Raw genomic sequence first — 15,976 nt, 5'->3', positions numbered from 1 at the left:
CGAATTTAATTCCTGGGTTTGCTGCTGAAAAATGAAAATTATTGCAATTCGGTTATTTTATTTTGGAAGAGAGAATGAGAGATTCAGAACTCAGAAGGCAGAGCAAGACCGCCAGTCAGTCAGTCACCATCTAATTTTAGGTACTTTCCATGATTATCCCATGGCTCGAACTCGAATGCTCGAACTTCCACCTTCCCCTCCTGTCGATTCACAATTATTGTCATTCATGTTGGAATAATGTTGCATTCTGCAATTCTGCATTCATTCTCTTAAAAAAATTAAAACCTCAGCATTTTTTTACCTACTTGTTGACAGATGTCACAGATAAAAAATTACTGCAGAAATCAAAAAGTCAAAAAAAAAACAAAGTTCAGACATGCGCGCGCACAATTTAACGCATGTAAATTTTTTATCTCACAAGTTTCACAAGTCAAAACAAAAATCGTGAACTTGTGAAGTTTCCTTTTATCAAGCTGTCACTACGTGATTTTGTGTTTAAATTGAAGTAATACCAGTCTAAATGCATTCATAACCATGACTAAGAAGCAGAGATTTAAAGTATTCAAGAGGAAACCCAAAGTATTTTCCGAAGACGATGAAATATCAAACCTGGAAAAGCTCTACGATGAAGTGAGATTCAAATATTTTATTGATAATTTCTCTGATTAGTGGTATTACTAAACATATCTGATAACATTTTAGATCGATCGCGATGCCATTCAGAAGTTTAGAGACCTGCCATTATCTGAAAAAACACAGAAAGGTTTACAGAAACACAACTTCGTCACACCGACAGAAATCCAAAGAGACAGTATAATGTACAGTCTTCGAGGTGAAGATGTCCTAGGAGCTGCGAAAACTGGCAGCGGTAAAACTTTAGCCTTTTTAATTCCAGTAAGTTGCTAGTTCTGTTTTTCAACTTATACGAATAGCAGGAGTTTTACCAATGCTAGTAATTATTTCAACGTTGTAGGTGTTGGAAAAATTATATCGCAGTAAATGGACTCGATACGATGGTGTTGGAGCCTTAGTTATTACACCTACTAGAGAATTAGCGTATCAGATCTTCGAAACATTGAAAAAATTAGGCGAATTCCACGATTTTTCAGCTGGATTGATTATCGGTACAGTTTCAAGAATTTGTTTGATCGTGAAAATAATCCAGAAATGTTGAAGTATTATTACGTTTTTTACAGGCGGAAAAGATTTAAAGTTCGAAAAGAAAAGAATGGATCAATGTAATATCGTTATTTGTACTCCTGGACGACTTCTACAACACATGGACGAGAATCCAATATTTGATTGCAGCACGATGCAGATTTTAGTTCTCGACGAAGCTGACAGATGTTTAGATATGGGGTTCGAGAAAACAATGAATAGTATAATTGATAATTTACCTCCGGAAAGGCAAACACTATTGTTTTCTGCTACTCAAACGAAGTTAGTATCCGAGTTGCCCGTGTTGATGTGAAGTAATTACCGTAAAGTAACGAATTCTGTTCCGATTACAGATCAGTGAAAGATTTAGCTCGATTAAGTTTAACTAATCCGCGTTATATTTCCGTTCACGAAGATGCTAAATTCAGTACACCTTCCGGATTAGTTCAGAGTTATATTAAATGCGAACTTAGCGATAAAATGAATTTTTTGTGGTCTTTTATCAAGAATCATAAATCGCAAAAAATTCTTATATTTTTGTCTAGTTGTAAACAGGTAAATAGTTGACGATTTGAGGAACGATTAAAATTAATCGGTATTATTTTTGAATAATTTGACTTAGATTTCATTATTATAGGTGAAATATACCTACGAAGTGTTCTGCAGATTACGACCTGGAGTAAGTCTATTGGCATTGTATGGCACTTTGCATCAATCTCGACGTATGGCAATTTATGATTCATTCTGCCAAAAACAACACGTCGTTTTGTTCGCTACCGATATTGCTGCTCGAGGATTAGGTAAATATGATTAATAGCAAACGAATAAGATTATTTATCATCTTTCGAAGCCTCGTAAGTTGACGAACCCATCTTATGTTATTTGATTTCGATGTGTTTCTATAGATTTTCCTGCAGTCAATTGGGTCGTACAATTAGATTGTCCTGAAAGTGCCAACGAATACATTCACAGAGCCGGACGAACGGCTCGTTACCAAAGAGCTGGAGAGTCGTTACTGGTTCTGTTACCTTCGGAATTGAAAATGCTTGAACAATTAGAACAGAAGAAAATCCCCATAGATGAGATTCAGTAAGCTTTTTTTACTTTTGCTCACACATTTCTTCATCTTTTGAAATGGATTTATCATGTGGATTAATTTTTGAACACAGAGTGAACATGCAAAAATTGCATAGTATTCAAAGAAACTTGGAAGCTCTATTGGCTCGTGATAATAATCTTAAAGAATCCGCTCAAAGGGCTTTTGTCGCCTACATCAAATCCGTATTTTTAATGAAAGACAAAGAAGTGTTCAATGTTGCTGCTCTCGACACAGACGCGTATTCAAAGTAATATCTATATTGTCTTTAAATTGGCTATTTTTTTTATTCTGTTATTTACACGGATATTTTTTCTTTCAATTCTCAGATCTTTAGGACTAGCAATATCTCCTCGAATCAGATTTTTGCAAAAACGTCAAAAAATGATGGCTGATAAGGCTAAAAAAGATCAAGAAGATGAACAGCAAATGATCGATAAAATGAATAGCGATAATGCTTCGGAGAATGACGACGTTGCTTGCGAAGACCATCGAGAAGAGTCTCGTCCGAGTCATTCAGAAGAACCTCGTCCAAAGTACAAGAATTTCCAGAAAGTCGTTCCGTTCACTTTTTACGATGGTGGGTATCTTTTATTCTGCCTCTTGTCGAGTAACTGAGACAATCGAAGTAACCTTTGTCGTCATTTACAGATAAAGAAGACGATGACGATTTCATCGTATTGAAACGTAAGGACCACGAACTGGATATCGAACCTATCACCAGCGAAGAATTAGTCACTAGTAAAAAATCCAAGAAACCGATTTCTCGGGCAGCTTTAGCCAAAAAAATGCTTAAAAAGAATATCCTACCGAATAAGAAAGTAGTATTCGACGAAGGAGGAGAAGTACGTATTCATTTATCAAATTCTAAATTATCTTTTCTCACGTGGAATATTTTTAACTTTTTTTTTTTCATCTGTTGTGGAATAGGTGGTGCTGAAGAAAGGCAAAGAATATATATCCGAACTGGCCAGACAGTACGAAAAATCCAACGAAGCCGGAATCGATATAACTACAGCTCAGCAAGTCCTTCGCGAAGAGGACAAATACGATAAAGAAATATTCCGCGAAAAGATCAAACAAAAACATAAAGAGGAAAGACTCAGACAAAAAGAAGAAAGACGAAGAAAACCTGTCCCTGAAGAAGCAGAATCAGGAAGTGAAGATGATTACGAACCTGATGTATCCTGGTTACCAGATTTCGATAAAATTCGAAAAAATCAAAATGATTCCGAAGACGAATCAGAAGCAAATGAATCTAATTCGCAAGAATCTGAGACTGATTTTGTCAAAGATACGAAAAAGTACGTCACTAAAAATACCTACTTATTTTTAAAATTTTCACTTCGATTTTCATGTTTTGATCTAAATGCGTATGTTCGCTTTGCAGGAAAAGAAAACAGAAACGCTCCAAGTCCAAGAAGGAGTCCAGTAAGAAAATCAAGCTTCAAAACGAGTCCGAAGATGAAGATTATATTGATACCGGATTGACTCTGGCCGAAGATGAAGAAATAGCCTTACGAATGATGAATTCTAACGAGTAATCGTTTCTTTTGTTATTTATGTTTTGTTTTTATTACTTTTTAAAGTATCTAGTGAATAAATAAGATTTTTTAGCAGTCGATTTTTTTTCCATTGTTAGTTCTCGCCACGTCGAAATCCCATTTAGATTTTTATCATGGTTTTTGAAACTACAGAAGTTTAATTCGAGATTTCACTTTCAGTTTTTTTCGATTTTTACACAAAATCAATTGAGTTTTCTCGTTTTTGTTTCTTATCTCTATTTAATTTTATACTTCTCAATTTTGTAAGCATCTCATGATTTTCCGAAAATAATTTTATCTTAATTCGGAACACTATCGATTTTTTTCCACATTTTTTTCACTTTTAACAAAATACCTGTTTAAAAATGAACCATAAAAAATAATTTTAATGGACGAGTACAACACATTAATTCTGACTCACGAATGTCATTAAGAACGATTTTTCGCTGTTGGTTTCGCATTTTAAAATTTTTATGGACATGAAATCTTTGAAAAAATAAGTCTGAGAAAACCTTTTAGCATCTAAAAATTATTATTTATTTTTTTTTGCGAATATAAGTTAGAAGTTTGAGAATTTTGAAAATTACAATTTTGCTCATAAGATGATAACATCAAAAATTGATTTAAATATGAGTGGGAGGTGGCTTGACGAATTGTGATGGGGTGGGGGAAGGAAGTAGCCGGAAACAAGAATTCTGAATAATTAAAAAATTTAAAAAAAATAAAAAAAATGGTATTGATGAGAATTAGTCTACCTGCTAAATGTTACAAATTTTCAATTGATTTGCTTCAAATTATCAATTTTCCTGTCTTCAAAAATTGTTGAAAATTTGAACATTGTTCAAAACTTGAGAAAATAAGCAACCTATGCGTATCTACTTTGCGAATGTTTAATAATCACAATATTTGCATAGATATAAATTTATTAAATAAGTAAATGATAATTGATAAATTAATAATTGTAGATAGACCTAAATTAAACAAATACCTACCCATCTTAAATAGATTGAGCACGTAAAAATTTCATTTTTAAAATGTTAAGAATCGCTATTTTTGATACTCAGGTAACAGAAATTAAATCATTTTGTAGAACTATCGCTGCTCATTAATTTTGCATCTATCTCTGCATCTGTCCTTGCCTCTGCATCTGCCTCTGCCTTTGCCTGTTGGTGGAAATATTGTCTTATGCCTTCCAACTGGCCTGAAAACAAAATACACATGTCCCATACACTAAATTACAGTTGTAAATTACCATATTAATTAAAAAGAAAAAAAATAGAAATATTACTGCTCATTGGAGTCGTCTTATTCTCTGAAAAATTACAGCGCAATATTAGCATTGACAAAGTATAATACCTACTTACCTACTTAGCTCTAATTAATTTGAACCAAAATACTGATTTAGGTACCTAGTACCTACATATTTGATCATAAATAAATAAGGTAAGAATTTAAAAAAAGAAAAGCTTACTCGTATCCTCGTGGGCTTCCAGTTCTGTGTAAGCGAGAAAAAAAATTGTGAATTTGCAGTGATCAAATTTGTTCAATTACTTTTGTAGGACGATTTTAAATTACAATTGCTGAATTACAGTATTTAGGGTGCTATAAAATGAAGGAACTTCTTAAAATAAAAGTTTTCATCATGATTTCGCAATATAAAAATTTAGATTTGACTGGACAAATAAAATGTCTTTAATTTTTATTGTAGAAATAATACATTAGGTACGGATCTCAAAGTTTGAACGAAAAAGATTCTGATGTGAACTCAGACCTGACTTAGCATCTTGAGAAGGTACTTACCCTTGCGGAAATTCAATAGGTACCTTGCTGTTATTCCTAAGTACATATAATACAAAAAAAGGTTAATTCAGAATATGGCAGGTAATTTGGTAGCTACCTAATTTATACATATATGGTTTATCAGGTATCTTGGTCTTAAGTTTGGTTTTAGTTTTAGTTTAGAATTAGTAATAGTTGTCAATTATTGAAAAAAGAGAACCCAAAATCAATAATGGAAGGATTTGTCTTGGTTTTGATTAACGTAGATACCTAGATCTAGGTCTATGGTCCAATTAAACTACGCTTGTTAATTGTCTGATCTCATTATAGCAATGAAATTACTCACCTAATATTGGCTTGACGTATCTTCTCGCTACTTGTTTTATTTCTTCTACTTTTTCAGGGAACAGGAATGCCTCAGCTGCATTAGACATACCTAAATTCACATTAACGACGAAGATACAATAAGTACACTTATTATTGGATTATTTCTGACAATTGAGTAGCTACCTAATTAGGTTAGTAGGTACATTCAATTTATGTACATATGTATTGGATAGACTTTTATCTTACCATCAAAATCAGTAGCGTCTGTAATGCCTAGAAAAATTATAAAATGGATCTAATAATGCAATAATAGTCATAATCATCATAATCATTTTTGTACAATAGCACAGATAGGTGGCGATAAAAGTATTAAAAAATTTAATCGAATTTTGAATCTGTCATGGAAAATGGACCTCCAAATTTTTATAAATTCAAAACATGAAATCCAGCATTCGAATATTTGCACCGGTGGTGAATTTTTAAGTAGGTACCTGTCTAATCTTTCTATTTTTCTGTATTTGGTTCAAAAATTTCCATGCTAGTTGGAATACTCACCTCCTTTGTACGTAGGTACCTAAATTAAATTTGCTGCGAATGTTTGAAAAATTCACTCCTCATATACGTAGTACGTACTTTGAAAATTCGGAATATTTTCTTTGGACACAGCTTTATAAAGGCTAGTCAAAACCTTTATAATCGTAGTTTTCCCATTTTGGAGGTTGAAATCTGAAACAATTGATGTTGAATTTTTGAAATCAGCCTACATATATGTTCTACGTTATGATTTATCGATGTGCGCTAAAAAAAAAAATGGAACTTTGCACATTGTAATATTAGGTTGTGGTAGGTATATGTAGATGCTCACCGTCAGCTGAAACTGTTATTATCGCCATACTGAAGTACAGACCTAAAAAATAAATTAAGAAAAATACGATTGTAAATTGTAACAATTTAATATGTTTTTAACGAAATTCATTTAAAAAAGGTTTTACTCGTAAGTAACTTAGGATTGATGTTTCAGATTTGAAAAATCGATCGTAGAGAGAGACACGAGAGACACATTCTACTTACAAAATGGCAAAAATCCGAGGTGTTTTGTTTTCATGTTATTCATCTTGGTTCGGTGTGAGATGAAAAATGTTAGTAGGTAGGTAGTGTAAAATCGTAACGACTCGACTGATGAAACAGAAGTGAATGATGTTCGACGAAAGGTGCAAAAATTCGAAGACCTTATAAGAAATGCTTTTGAATCACGAGAATCACGAGTGATTCAGCATCTGTTACTTACATGACGAATTGACGATCAAAGCTCAAAGCTGTGAAACATCTTCGTTTGCATTTACAAAGCTCGAATAGGTAAACAGGTATGATATTCACCAATTCATCCAGCCTTGACTTCTCTACACCTTCGTCACTTTGCCAGAAGGTGAAAACACCTGAGCAAATAATTCCGAGGATACGATAGATAAGTTCTACGTACGATATTCAAAAATCTTGAATCAATCGTGACTGGTGCTAGGTTGTAAAGATTTTACGCTTGGCTATATTTTTTCATTTTTCTTCAGATGATTTGAATCAGGCACTTATTGAAATTTATTTCTCGAAAAAGGTAGATTTCTATAGGGTACCTTACCTACGTGCTGAAGTAATTCGAACAGAGAAAGCGAAAAATTCACACTTTTGATCCATTTTAAAATTTTAATTAGGTGTAAATGATTTTTGAAAAAATAATAAAAACTCAACACTCTCGTGTGATAATGTTTTACCATATAATCTTCAAAATTTTGAAATTAAGTTTAGCTCAAACCATTTAAAACCCTGCTTCTGAAGGCTTATTGATGAACTTGAAATTTCAGCGTCGATGATTTTAATTTCCATTTCATGACATTACGTATTCGTAAAATCTGCATAAGCTTGATATTCTTGATATACAAATACCTATGTAGGTATGCAATAATAAAATTCAACCTAACAACGGAATCTCTCAAGGTGTTCGTTTCTGATTTGAATGAGATTACAATTTTTGAAAACAAAAAAACTCGGTATAAAACCTTCATATAACTAATGTTTTAGCTGCTCACATTGATTTTAGATTTTTCGCTAATTTTTCAAAGTTCAAACTTGACCATTTTCAAAAATAAATGTGTTTTTTTGAAAAATGTATAGGTATGCTTACTTATTCAATAACGATGATGACAATTAGTCCTGAAACTAATGTCAACTCCCCCAAACCGAATTTCATCATTTCTGGCCATTTTGAAGTCTCCAGCAGGATATGGAAAAGTGCCAATACTTGACCAGATTTTTTCAAATGCTTCCAGGTCATATTCCATGTCAATTCGACCAAAAAAAGGCGATTTTGAAAGTCATGTCTTTCAGTTTCGCTCAAATTTTTTTTACAATATCTACCCACCCAGTAGATAAGAAACCCGCAATCAGTTTGGTCACAGTCCCCTTCAGGAGCGGGTGGGGGGCTTCCCCTATTTTCACATTGTCTCGAGGTACTCAACTTCAGCAGCGCATTCCTCATGTTTTTAGTGACGCTGAACACGAATATGACGTCAGATTTTTGGTTGGACCCCCATCTACAGCCTCCTACCAATTTTTTGGACTTTTACCAATGGGGGGGGGGTCTGGGAGCCGTGGGCGAGGTCTATTTGAAAAACTACGGCTATATTCGTGTTCAGCGATATCGAAAACATATTATTTCATGTGTCACACGATTGAAACCATTTTTTATTTTAGGTTACCCCCCCCCCTTGGAGAAGTGCTGGGGGCCGTGAATGGGTCCAATCAAAAATCTGACGTCATATTCGTGTTCAGCGTCACCAAAAACATACTATTTGATGTGTCGCACGAAAAAAACCTATTTTGAACTTTCACCCCATTTGGGGAGGTGCTGAGGGCCGTGGATGGGGTCCAATCAAAAATCTAACGTCATATTCGTGTTCAGCGTTACCAAAAACATACAATTCGATATATCACATGCCCCTGATTTTTTTTCGAAAGTTTTGCCCCAAATTGTGGGTGGGAGTGCTCCCTCTGCATTAAGAGATCCCATCTCGAAACTTAAATATTTTGAAAAAGCATCAAAAGGTACATCTATGAACATTTTTTTAGAATTTTAAATGGTAACTCCCACTTACAGCGCCATTTTGAAATTTGAACTTTCAATTTGAAAGTTCAACTTTAAAATTTTGAAAATTTTAAAATGCTTAGAAAGTTCAAAATTCAATATTCTTTCGAACTGTGAAATTAGTTTTGATCAAAGTATCATAGTTTTGGAGGAATGCGCTTGAGCGAAATCGAAAGACATGACTTTCAAAATCGCCTATTTTTGGTCGAATTGACATGGAATGACCCTTCCCGGAGGCACTTGAAGTGGCGAAATAGTGAATTTTCAATATGTATAATGACAATATCATCTTTCAACTACATGTAATCGGTATTGTAAAAAAAAAAAAATGCCTCCATCCCCTCTTCAGAGGTCTAAAAAGTGTCCAAAAATTCAAGATTTGGCACCGAGAGCCAAATCTTGATCATCCTACCCATTTGGCGATGAAGAAGAATTTGAAAATGACAAATCATGATGAAAATCGTTTCTTTAGTGTGTCTAGACCATACTAAACCATATAAAATGTACCTAATCAAAATAGTGAAATTATTATACCTACTTCCCAAAATAATTTCTACGCCTTCTGGAGAATTTTTAAAATTCTGAAAATTATTCGAAGTACACCAGTTTAACCAGTTAACAAGCCTGGTAAAATTTGATATTTCAAAACTTCTATCCTACCTATCCCTAGTTTTCTATTTTGTCATAGAGCCCATTCCAATCAATCTGGAGGATCTCAGACAAGGTTCTTCTAGGTACGTAGGTACTCGAAGGGAACTCCAAAGTTCCTATTCTTTTGCTTTTGCAGTTTTGACTCCTTTAACACGTTACCTACTTCATCACATAGACTGAAAAAAGTGGACTTTTGTTTTTTTTTTAAGCAAAATATTTTCAATTTTGAGCCATGCTATTTCATAGATGAAATTGACTTAAAGGTAATGTAACGAACCCTCTCCAAATCTCATTTCAAGCTCAAAATGTTTGCTTTTTTGTAAGCATATTTTTTACAGTTTTTAATATTGAATCATTGCTGGAGTCCGTGTCCATTCCAATTGACCTAAGAGACTGCTAAAAATTAGCCATGTACGTTTAAAAACACCTAACTTCGTTGAAAATCTTACAAACGTTTCGATCCTTCAACCGAGCCTTCCACCCAAATTATGTACGCTTTCCTATCTCATTAAATGTAGGTATAGGTACTCAATCTTTTTTTCCTATTTCGTTGAAAAAATTGAATGTATCACTTCGAGTGAATCCAAGTCGATATTAAGAAAATACTCAACTCACTAACTTTTTGAAAATTTTAATGGTAATTATAGCATTGGGTGCTTTACAATATTGGATACACAGCTTATGAAATATAATTCAAATTCATTGGGTACCTATCCGAATTACTTAATAGATAAATTAACTGTAACTATACCAGTATACCTACTCGTACTAATACTATAATGTGAAATTTGATTTTAGAAAATATAGTCAAAGCAACTTAACAAATATGTATAATAAAATAATTTTATAGAATTTTCGTAGGTACCTATACCTATACCTATACCTACCTATCCTTGAAACAGATCTGCCGGGTCAGGCTCTTCGTAGTGTTTGTGGGCATACGAGGGTGTTATTTTGGCTATCGCGCCTGAAAATAAAATACATCAAGTGATGAAAGAAATCCTTTAAACATAGATACATATTATCATTGGTTAAAATGAAAAATGAAATTATATCAGTTGAAAGTAGTGTATTACCGCTTAATGGAATCGTTTCATTCTCTGAAAAATTACACCTCAAAATTAACATTCTAATTATAGTATTCAATTTCAATATACTATTGTTAAGTACGTAGCATTAAAATTTATAATCAATCATATCAAAATATATCAAGTGTCTTATTAAGTTATTATAATGATGAATTTAAAAAAAATCTTACTCGTATCATCATCGTCTTCCATTTCTGTATTGAATGAAAAACAAAAAAAGTACATTTAATATCGATATCGAATTTATCATTGATTGACAAAAAATAAGATTTTCGATGCTCGATCCTTCAATTCCCACATTAGGTTCGTGTCAAAGAAACCTAATTATTTGGTGCAAAATGTCCCTTCCAAGTATAGATACAACACATCGCCAAACTTTATGAGTAAGCTCGTGCTTAAATTTCAACAATTTCCTTCTAATTTAGCTATACTTACTGGAATCTGACAGATATACCTAGCTACCTACTCGTAAGTATAGGTTTTTTTTTGCAAAACGTTTTACAACTTTACGAACTATAGTCGTTTCGTTTTAATTTACTTTAGTTATACGTTTTGAGACTCACGGCGGAATTTTTTGGTAATTTTTGAACATTTTAAAAACAATAGTAGGTACCTCAAAACACTATCCCTTATACGGTTACTCGAGCCGAGTCTCATAACTTATTTCTTGAAATATCGAAATGTGATGAAAAACAGCTCAGAATTTACATAACGTTAACGTTTTACGTGGAAGTAAATTTTTTTATTTTGTGAATGAGTCAATGGGTTACATAAATATTTACCTGCAGCGAGTATGTTTAAATAGGATTGGATTTGTTCTAAAAAATAGGGGAAAAAATGGTCATTAGGTTAGTTATTTATACTTAACCTAATCAAGCTTTTTTTTTTTTCACTGATCGTTGGCTCATTATATGATTAAACTGCGTGAATTTTCACATATCACATCTCAGGTATCAGACGCTAGGGTATAATTAAATTAGGCATTTACGAGATATTTCGGGGAAATGATCTGCAGCTACGTTCTTGATTTCTTCTATTTTTGAATCGTTCAGAAATGATTCAGCTGCGGTAGACAAACCTGAATTCACATAAAATTAATGTAATAAATAAATAACGCCAACTAGGTATCGGATTATTTCTGACAATAAGATATAGTCCTGCAGTCATTTTGGCAAAATTTTTAGTCGAACCTCAAAAAAATTAGGGGCAAGCTGAATTTCACATTATTTGTTCAGATTGGTCTCTAAAACAACTCATCAAAAGTTGCACCCCCCAACTTGACCGCTACCCCCGCAAGAGGTCATTAACCTTTGCCGATACAGGTTTTCGGCTGTATCGCCAAAATGAAGGGTCCGAGAGGAAAAATGTTCGAAGAAAATTGTTCTACGCCAAATTTCCTATCAGCATGACAAGTCCAGCTTTTCCCAAAATGGCGATTTCACCCTTACTGAGGAGGGGGTAAAGTTGTCAATTTCATGAAAATTGTTTTAAAAAATGAAAATCGGCAATTTAAAACGTGAACTCGATTCACGGTAGACTCAAAAATATTTTGACCAAAGTTGCACACTGCAACTTGTCTGCTACCCCCGCAAAAGGTCAATGACCTTAGTCGATCTACGTTTTTCGGCTATATCGCCGAAATGAAGGGTCGGAGGGAAAAAAGTGATTGAACTAAAATTATTCTACGTCAAATTTCCTATAAGCATGACCGGTTCAGTTGAAATATATTTTTCGATTTTTGGTGAATTTTTGAAAATCAAGTTTAGGCCAAAAATGAGAAAAAAAATCAAAATTTTACCAAATTGAGCTGTAAAGCTGGAATTTGGTACAAACCTTATTTTCGACTAGCCAAATCGATTGGAAACAATTTCAACCCGTTTTGAGCAGTTCTGGAGCCTCCAGAACATTTTTGAAACTTGAAATTTCCACAAAATTTCATCAAATGACGTTAGAATGCGGAAATTCACGCTGCAATCCAATTTAAACACGCTATTAAGTCAACTGCTGGTGGGTTTGAGTCATTTTGTGGCCATCAGCGACTTTTTGAAAATTATTGGAGCCTCCAGTAGATTTTTGAAACTTGAAATTTCCATAAAATTTTATTAAAAACAGTTAGAAAGCTAAAATGTATTCTGTAAACTAATTTCAATACGCTAGGGAGTCGACTGTAAGTACATTTCAAGTCGTTTCGGAGCATCCAGCGACTTTTTAGAAATTACTGGAACCTCCAGTAAATTTTTGAAACATTTATAGAGTGAATTTTTGCTTTCCAACTGCCTTTAACTAAAATCTGTTGGAGGCTCTAGTAATTTTCAAATGGTCGCTTGAGGCTCCAAAATGACTTGAACCAACTTGCAGTCGACTTGATAGCATATTGAAATTGGAGTACACAGTCAATTTTGGATTTCCAACTCTGTTCAGTAAATTTTTATGGAAATTTCGAGCACTGAAATATCTGCTGGGGGCTCCGAAACGACTTGAAATGATACTTACAGAACGTAGATTGACAAAGGTCAATGACCTTTTGCGGGGGTAGCAGACAAGTTGCAGTGTGCAACTTTGGTCAAAATATTTTTGAGTCTACCGTGAATCGAGTTCACGTTTTAAATTGCCGATTTTCATTTTTTAAAACAATTTTCATAAAATTGACAACTTTACCCCCTCCCCAGTAAGGGTGAAATCGCCATTTTGGGAAAAGCTGGACTTGTCATGCTGATAGGAAATTTGGCGTAGAACAGTTTTCTTCGAACATTTTCCCTCTCGGACCCTTCATTTTGGCGATACAGCCGAAAACCTGTATCGGCAAAGGTTAATGACCTCTTGCGGGGGTAGCGGTCAAGTTGGGGGGTGCAACTTTTGATGAGTTGTTTTAGAGACCAATCTGAACAAATAATGTGAAATTCAGCTTGCCCCTAATTTTTTTGAGGTTCGACTAAAAATTTTGCTAAAATGACTGGACTAATAATGATTAGCCTGAAAATGTACGGAAATAATATACTTTACAAGGTAGGTAGGTATATATTTTCTTACCATCAAAATCGGAAGCGTTATTGATGCCTAAAAAATTAATTATACAATTATCATAATTTTAATGGTGGGCTTATTTTTTAATTTGTAAACTACGTATAGTTATTCGTAAATTCTTCGTAGAATAATTGAAAGAAATCACATTTTCACACATACTTTGAAAATTAGGAACCTGTTGTTTAAGCACATCTTCATAGAGGTAAGTTAAAATTTCTTTAATCTTAGCCTTCCCGTTAGCAAGATTAAACTCTGAAAGAACACAAATTTTCCATTTTTTTTCATTAACACGACGCGATTGTACAAAATGTCATCTACCCACTCCTAGGAAAAGGGAAAATTTTGAAGTCTACATGCATCATTTTAAAAGATAGGGTACTCACTTTCAGCTGAAACAGTTACTAGCGTCGAACCAAGCAGGCCTAAAAAATGAAAACAATTCGTTAATAGCCTTAGCAATTCTGTACTCCAATGCAAAAAGGATGGAAGTCCTATGACCTGGCATAAGGAAAGGAGGTTAGTGTATTCAGTGCAGTTTTGAGAAACAGGGATTTTAAACTTTTCAGTTCAAAATTTGAAATTCCTGTTTCTCAAAGCTGCACTGAACACACTAACCTCCTTTCCTTATGCCAGGTCATAGGACTTCCATCCTTTTTGCATTGGAGTACAGAATTTGTTTAATACCTTCTTAGCCAAGTACCTATACTTTTTATGAAAAATTACAATCGATTTGATTTCACGAAAAATTAATCATAGGTACGTAATATTACTCGTACTCAGACTCACAAAATGGTAAAAATCCGATGTAATTCATTCTCATGTTACTCATCTTGATTTGGTACACGACTACACGTTCTTGAAAAAATTTTCAAAGAACTAACGTTGAATTTTGTACAACGACTCAAAAGTTGAAACAGAAGAGCTTGGGCTCAAAAAAATTTTTTGGAAAAAGTATATCCATCACTGGCTGGTAGGTATGTACTTTACCTTATTTGTTTGCCATGAAAAGTTGTACCAGAAACTGGAGTAAAGAAATTGGATTTTCCAAAATTCATGTACCTACCCTTTCGTTCTGATCGGCTAAGAGGGCTATGAACTGGGTGAAAATGAATGGCGAACTGTTCTTCATCGAGTAACTATCCGCAAAGTGTACCCCCTTCTTCCCCCTCATCCTTGACATTTTTTTTATAAATACGTAGAAATACATAAAACCTGAGGCCAAGAATATCAATAAGTGTCGTATCAAAAAAAAATTTAACTCGAGTATTGGTGATCTGGCGGAACACCTTGAATACTCGTGTAGGCAACTTATTCAACCAGAAAGTACTTGAATTAGTGTTCGATAACGACGATGTGGTTTTTTTTCTAACATTAAAATTCCAGGATTTTGCACAATCACCATAAACTGTATTTTTTTTACTCACCCAATAACAGCAATCCAACAAAAGTTCCTGAAGTTCTATACATTTTGGGATATTGATAGGTAACTAAAACTAAACAGAAACGCGTTTAGATTTCCGACTTTTTCACTACGATTTGAATGAAAAACATAGGTATATCTACTTACTCGAGTTGCGTTCTTACGACAATATTTAATCGTTGAATTTTTCTGTTCAAATTTCGATTTTATATTTGATTATATATAAGATTTCGATACCTACATTGATCATGATTCATGATATAATTACCTATATAAAAAATTGCGTCTACTCTACCACGTATAGGTATAGGATATCTCCTCCCCTAACTTACCTGCCTGCCTACCTACCTACCTATGCACAGAAGACTCAAATACGAAACTTAATGTTCATAGATTTAATGATTTATTGCAACTATAGGCAGTATGGAATTGAAATGACACATTTTCTATTCTTAGCAAAAAAAAATTTGTAATTTTTCAGGTACCTGTAAGAGATTTTCCACCTGTGCATGCACATTTGTTAAGAAAATATAACGTACGATATGTACTGAGTACATCACGATTCACATTAATACCAACATTTGGTGCGTTTAATTTTTTGTAAATGAACGAATATCGCACACTTTATATTGGATTACGAATTGAAAAATATTTTGCAACCATGAAAAATTTCATTGTTGATTCTTCAATACAATTTGTCCTCTTGTTTTTCTATCTTTTTGTAGATAAGGTACGATCCATTTTTCTTCGATA

At 33.6% G+C, this 15,976-nt stretch overlaps 3 protein-coding genes across 3 annotated transcripts; 1 reads left to right on the top strand and 2 right to left on the bottom strand.

Moving 5' to 3' along the window:
- Positions 1–407: 407 nt before the first annotated feature.
- LOC135846601 (probable ATP-dependent RNA helicase DDX10) lies at positions 408–3,873 on the top strand. The gene is made up of 12 exons (XM_065365791.1): positions 408–630; positions 703–894; positions 974–1,124; positions 1,197–1,440; positions 1,512–1,713; positions 1,796–1,958; positions 2,064–2,247; positions 2,328–2,504; positions 2,584–2,834; positions 2,906–3,099; positions 3,185–3,558; positions 3,645–3,873. Exons 1-12 carry the CDS (start codon positions 535–537, stop codon positions 3,796–3,798), a joined length of 2,382 nt encoding a protein of 793 aa, XP_065221863.1. The 5' UTR covers positions 408–534; the 3' UTR covers positions 3,799–3,873.
- Positions 3,874–4,770: 897 nt separating this feature from the next.
- LOC135846609 (uncharacterized) lies at positions 4,771–7,230 on the bottom strand. The gene is made up of 9 exons (XM_065365802.1): positions 6,976–7,230; positions 6,770–6,811; positions 6,538–6,630; positions 6,151–6,177; positions 5,924–6,013; positions 5,599–5,634; positions 5,270–5,293; positions 5,087–5,110; positions 4,771–4,999 (listed from the first exon to the last, which is right to left on the bottom strand). Exons 1-9 carry the CDS (start codon positions 7,016–7,018, stop codon positions 4,878–4,880), a joined length of 501 nt encoding a protein of 166 aa, XP_065221874.1. The 5' UTR covers positions 7,019–7,230; the 3' UTR covers positions 4,771–4,877.
- A 3,120-nt stretch (positions 7,231–10,350) lies between these two features.
- LOC135848362 (uncharacterized) lies at positions 10,351–15,270 on the bottom strand. Its single transcript, XM_065368263.1, has 9 exons — positions 15,228–15,270; positions 14,187–14,264; positions 13,963–14,055; positions 13,810–13,836; positions 11,768–11,857; positions 11,562–11,597; positions 10,950–10,973; positions 10,768–10,791; positions 10,351–10,658 (listed from the first exon to the last, which is right to left on the bottom strand). The coding sequence occupies exons 1-9, from the start codon at positions 15,268–15,270 to the stop codon at positions 10,579–10,581; spliced, it is 495 nt and encodes a 164-aa protein (XP_065224335.1). The 3' UTR covers positions 10,351–10,578.
- Between the last annotated feature and the right edge of the window lie 706 nt (positions 15,271–15,976).

This window comes from Planococcus citri, chromosome 5, assembly GCF_950023065.1.
Source record: "Planococcus citri chromosome 5, ihPlaCitr1.1, whole genome shotgun sequence".
Taxonomy (NCBI): Eukaryota; Metazoa; Arthropoda; class Insecta; order Hemiptera; family Pseudococcidae; genus Planococcus; species Planococcus citri.
Note: the sequence above shows the minus strand (reverse complement) of the source record. Positions and strands in the feature narration are given on the sequence as shown.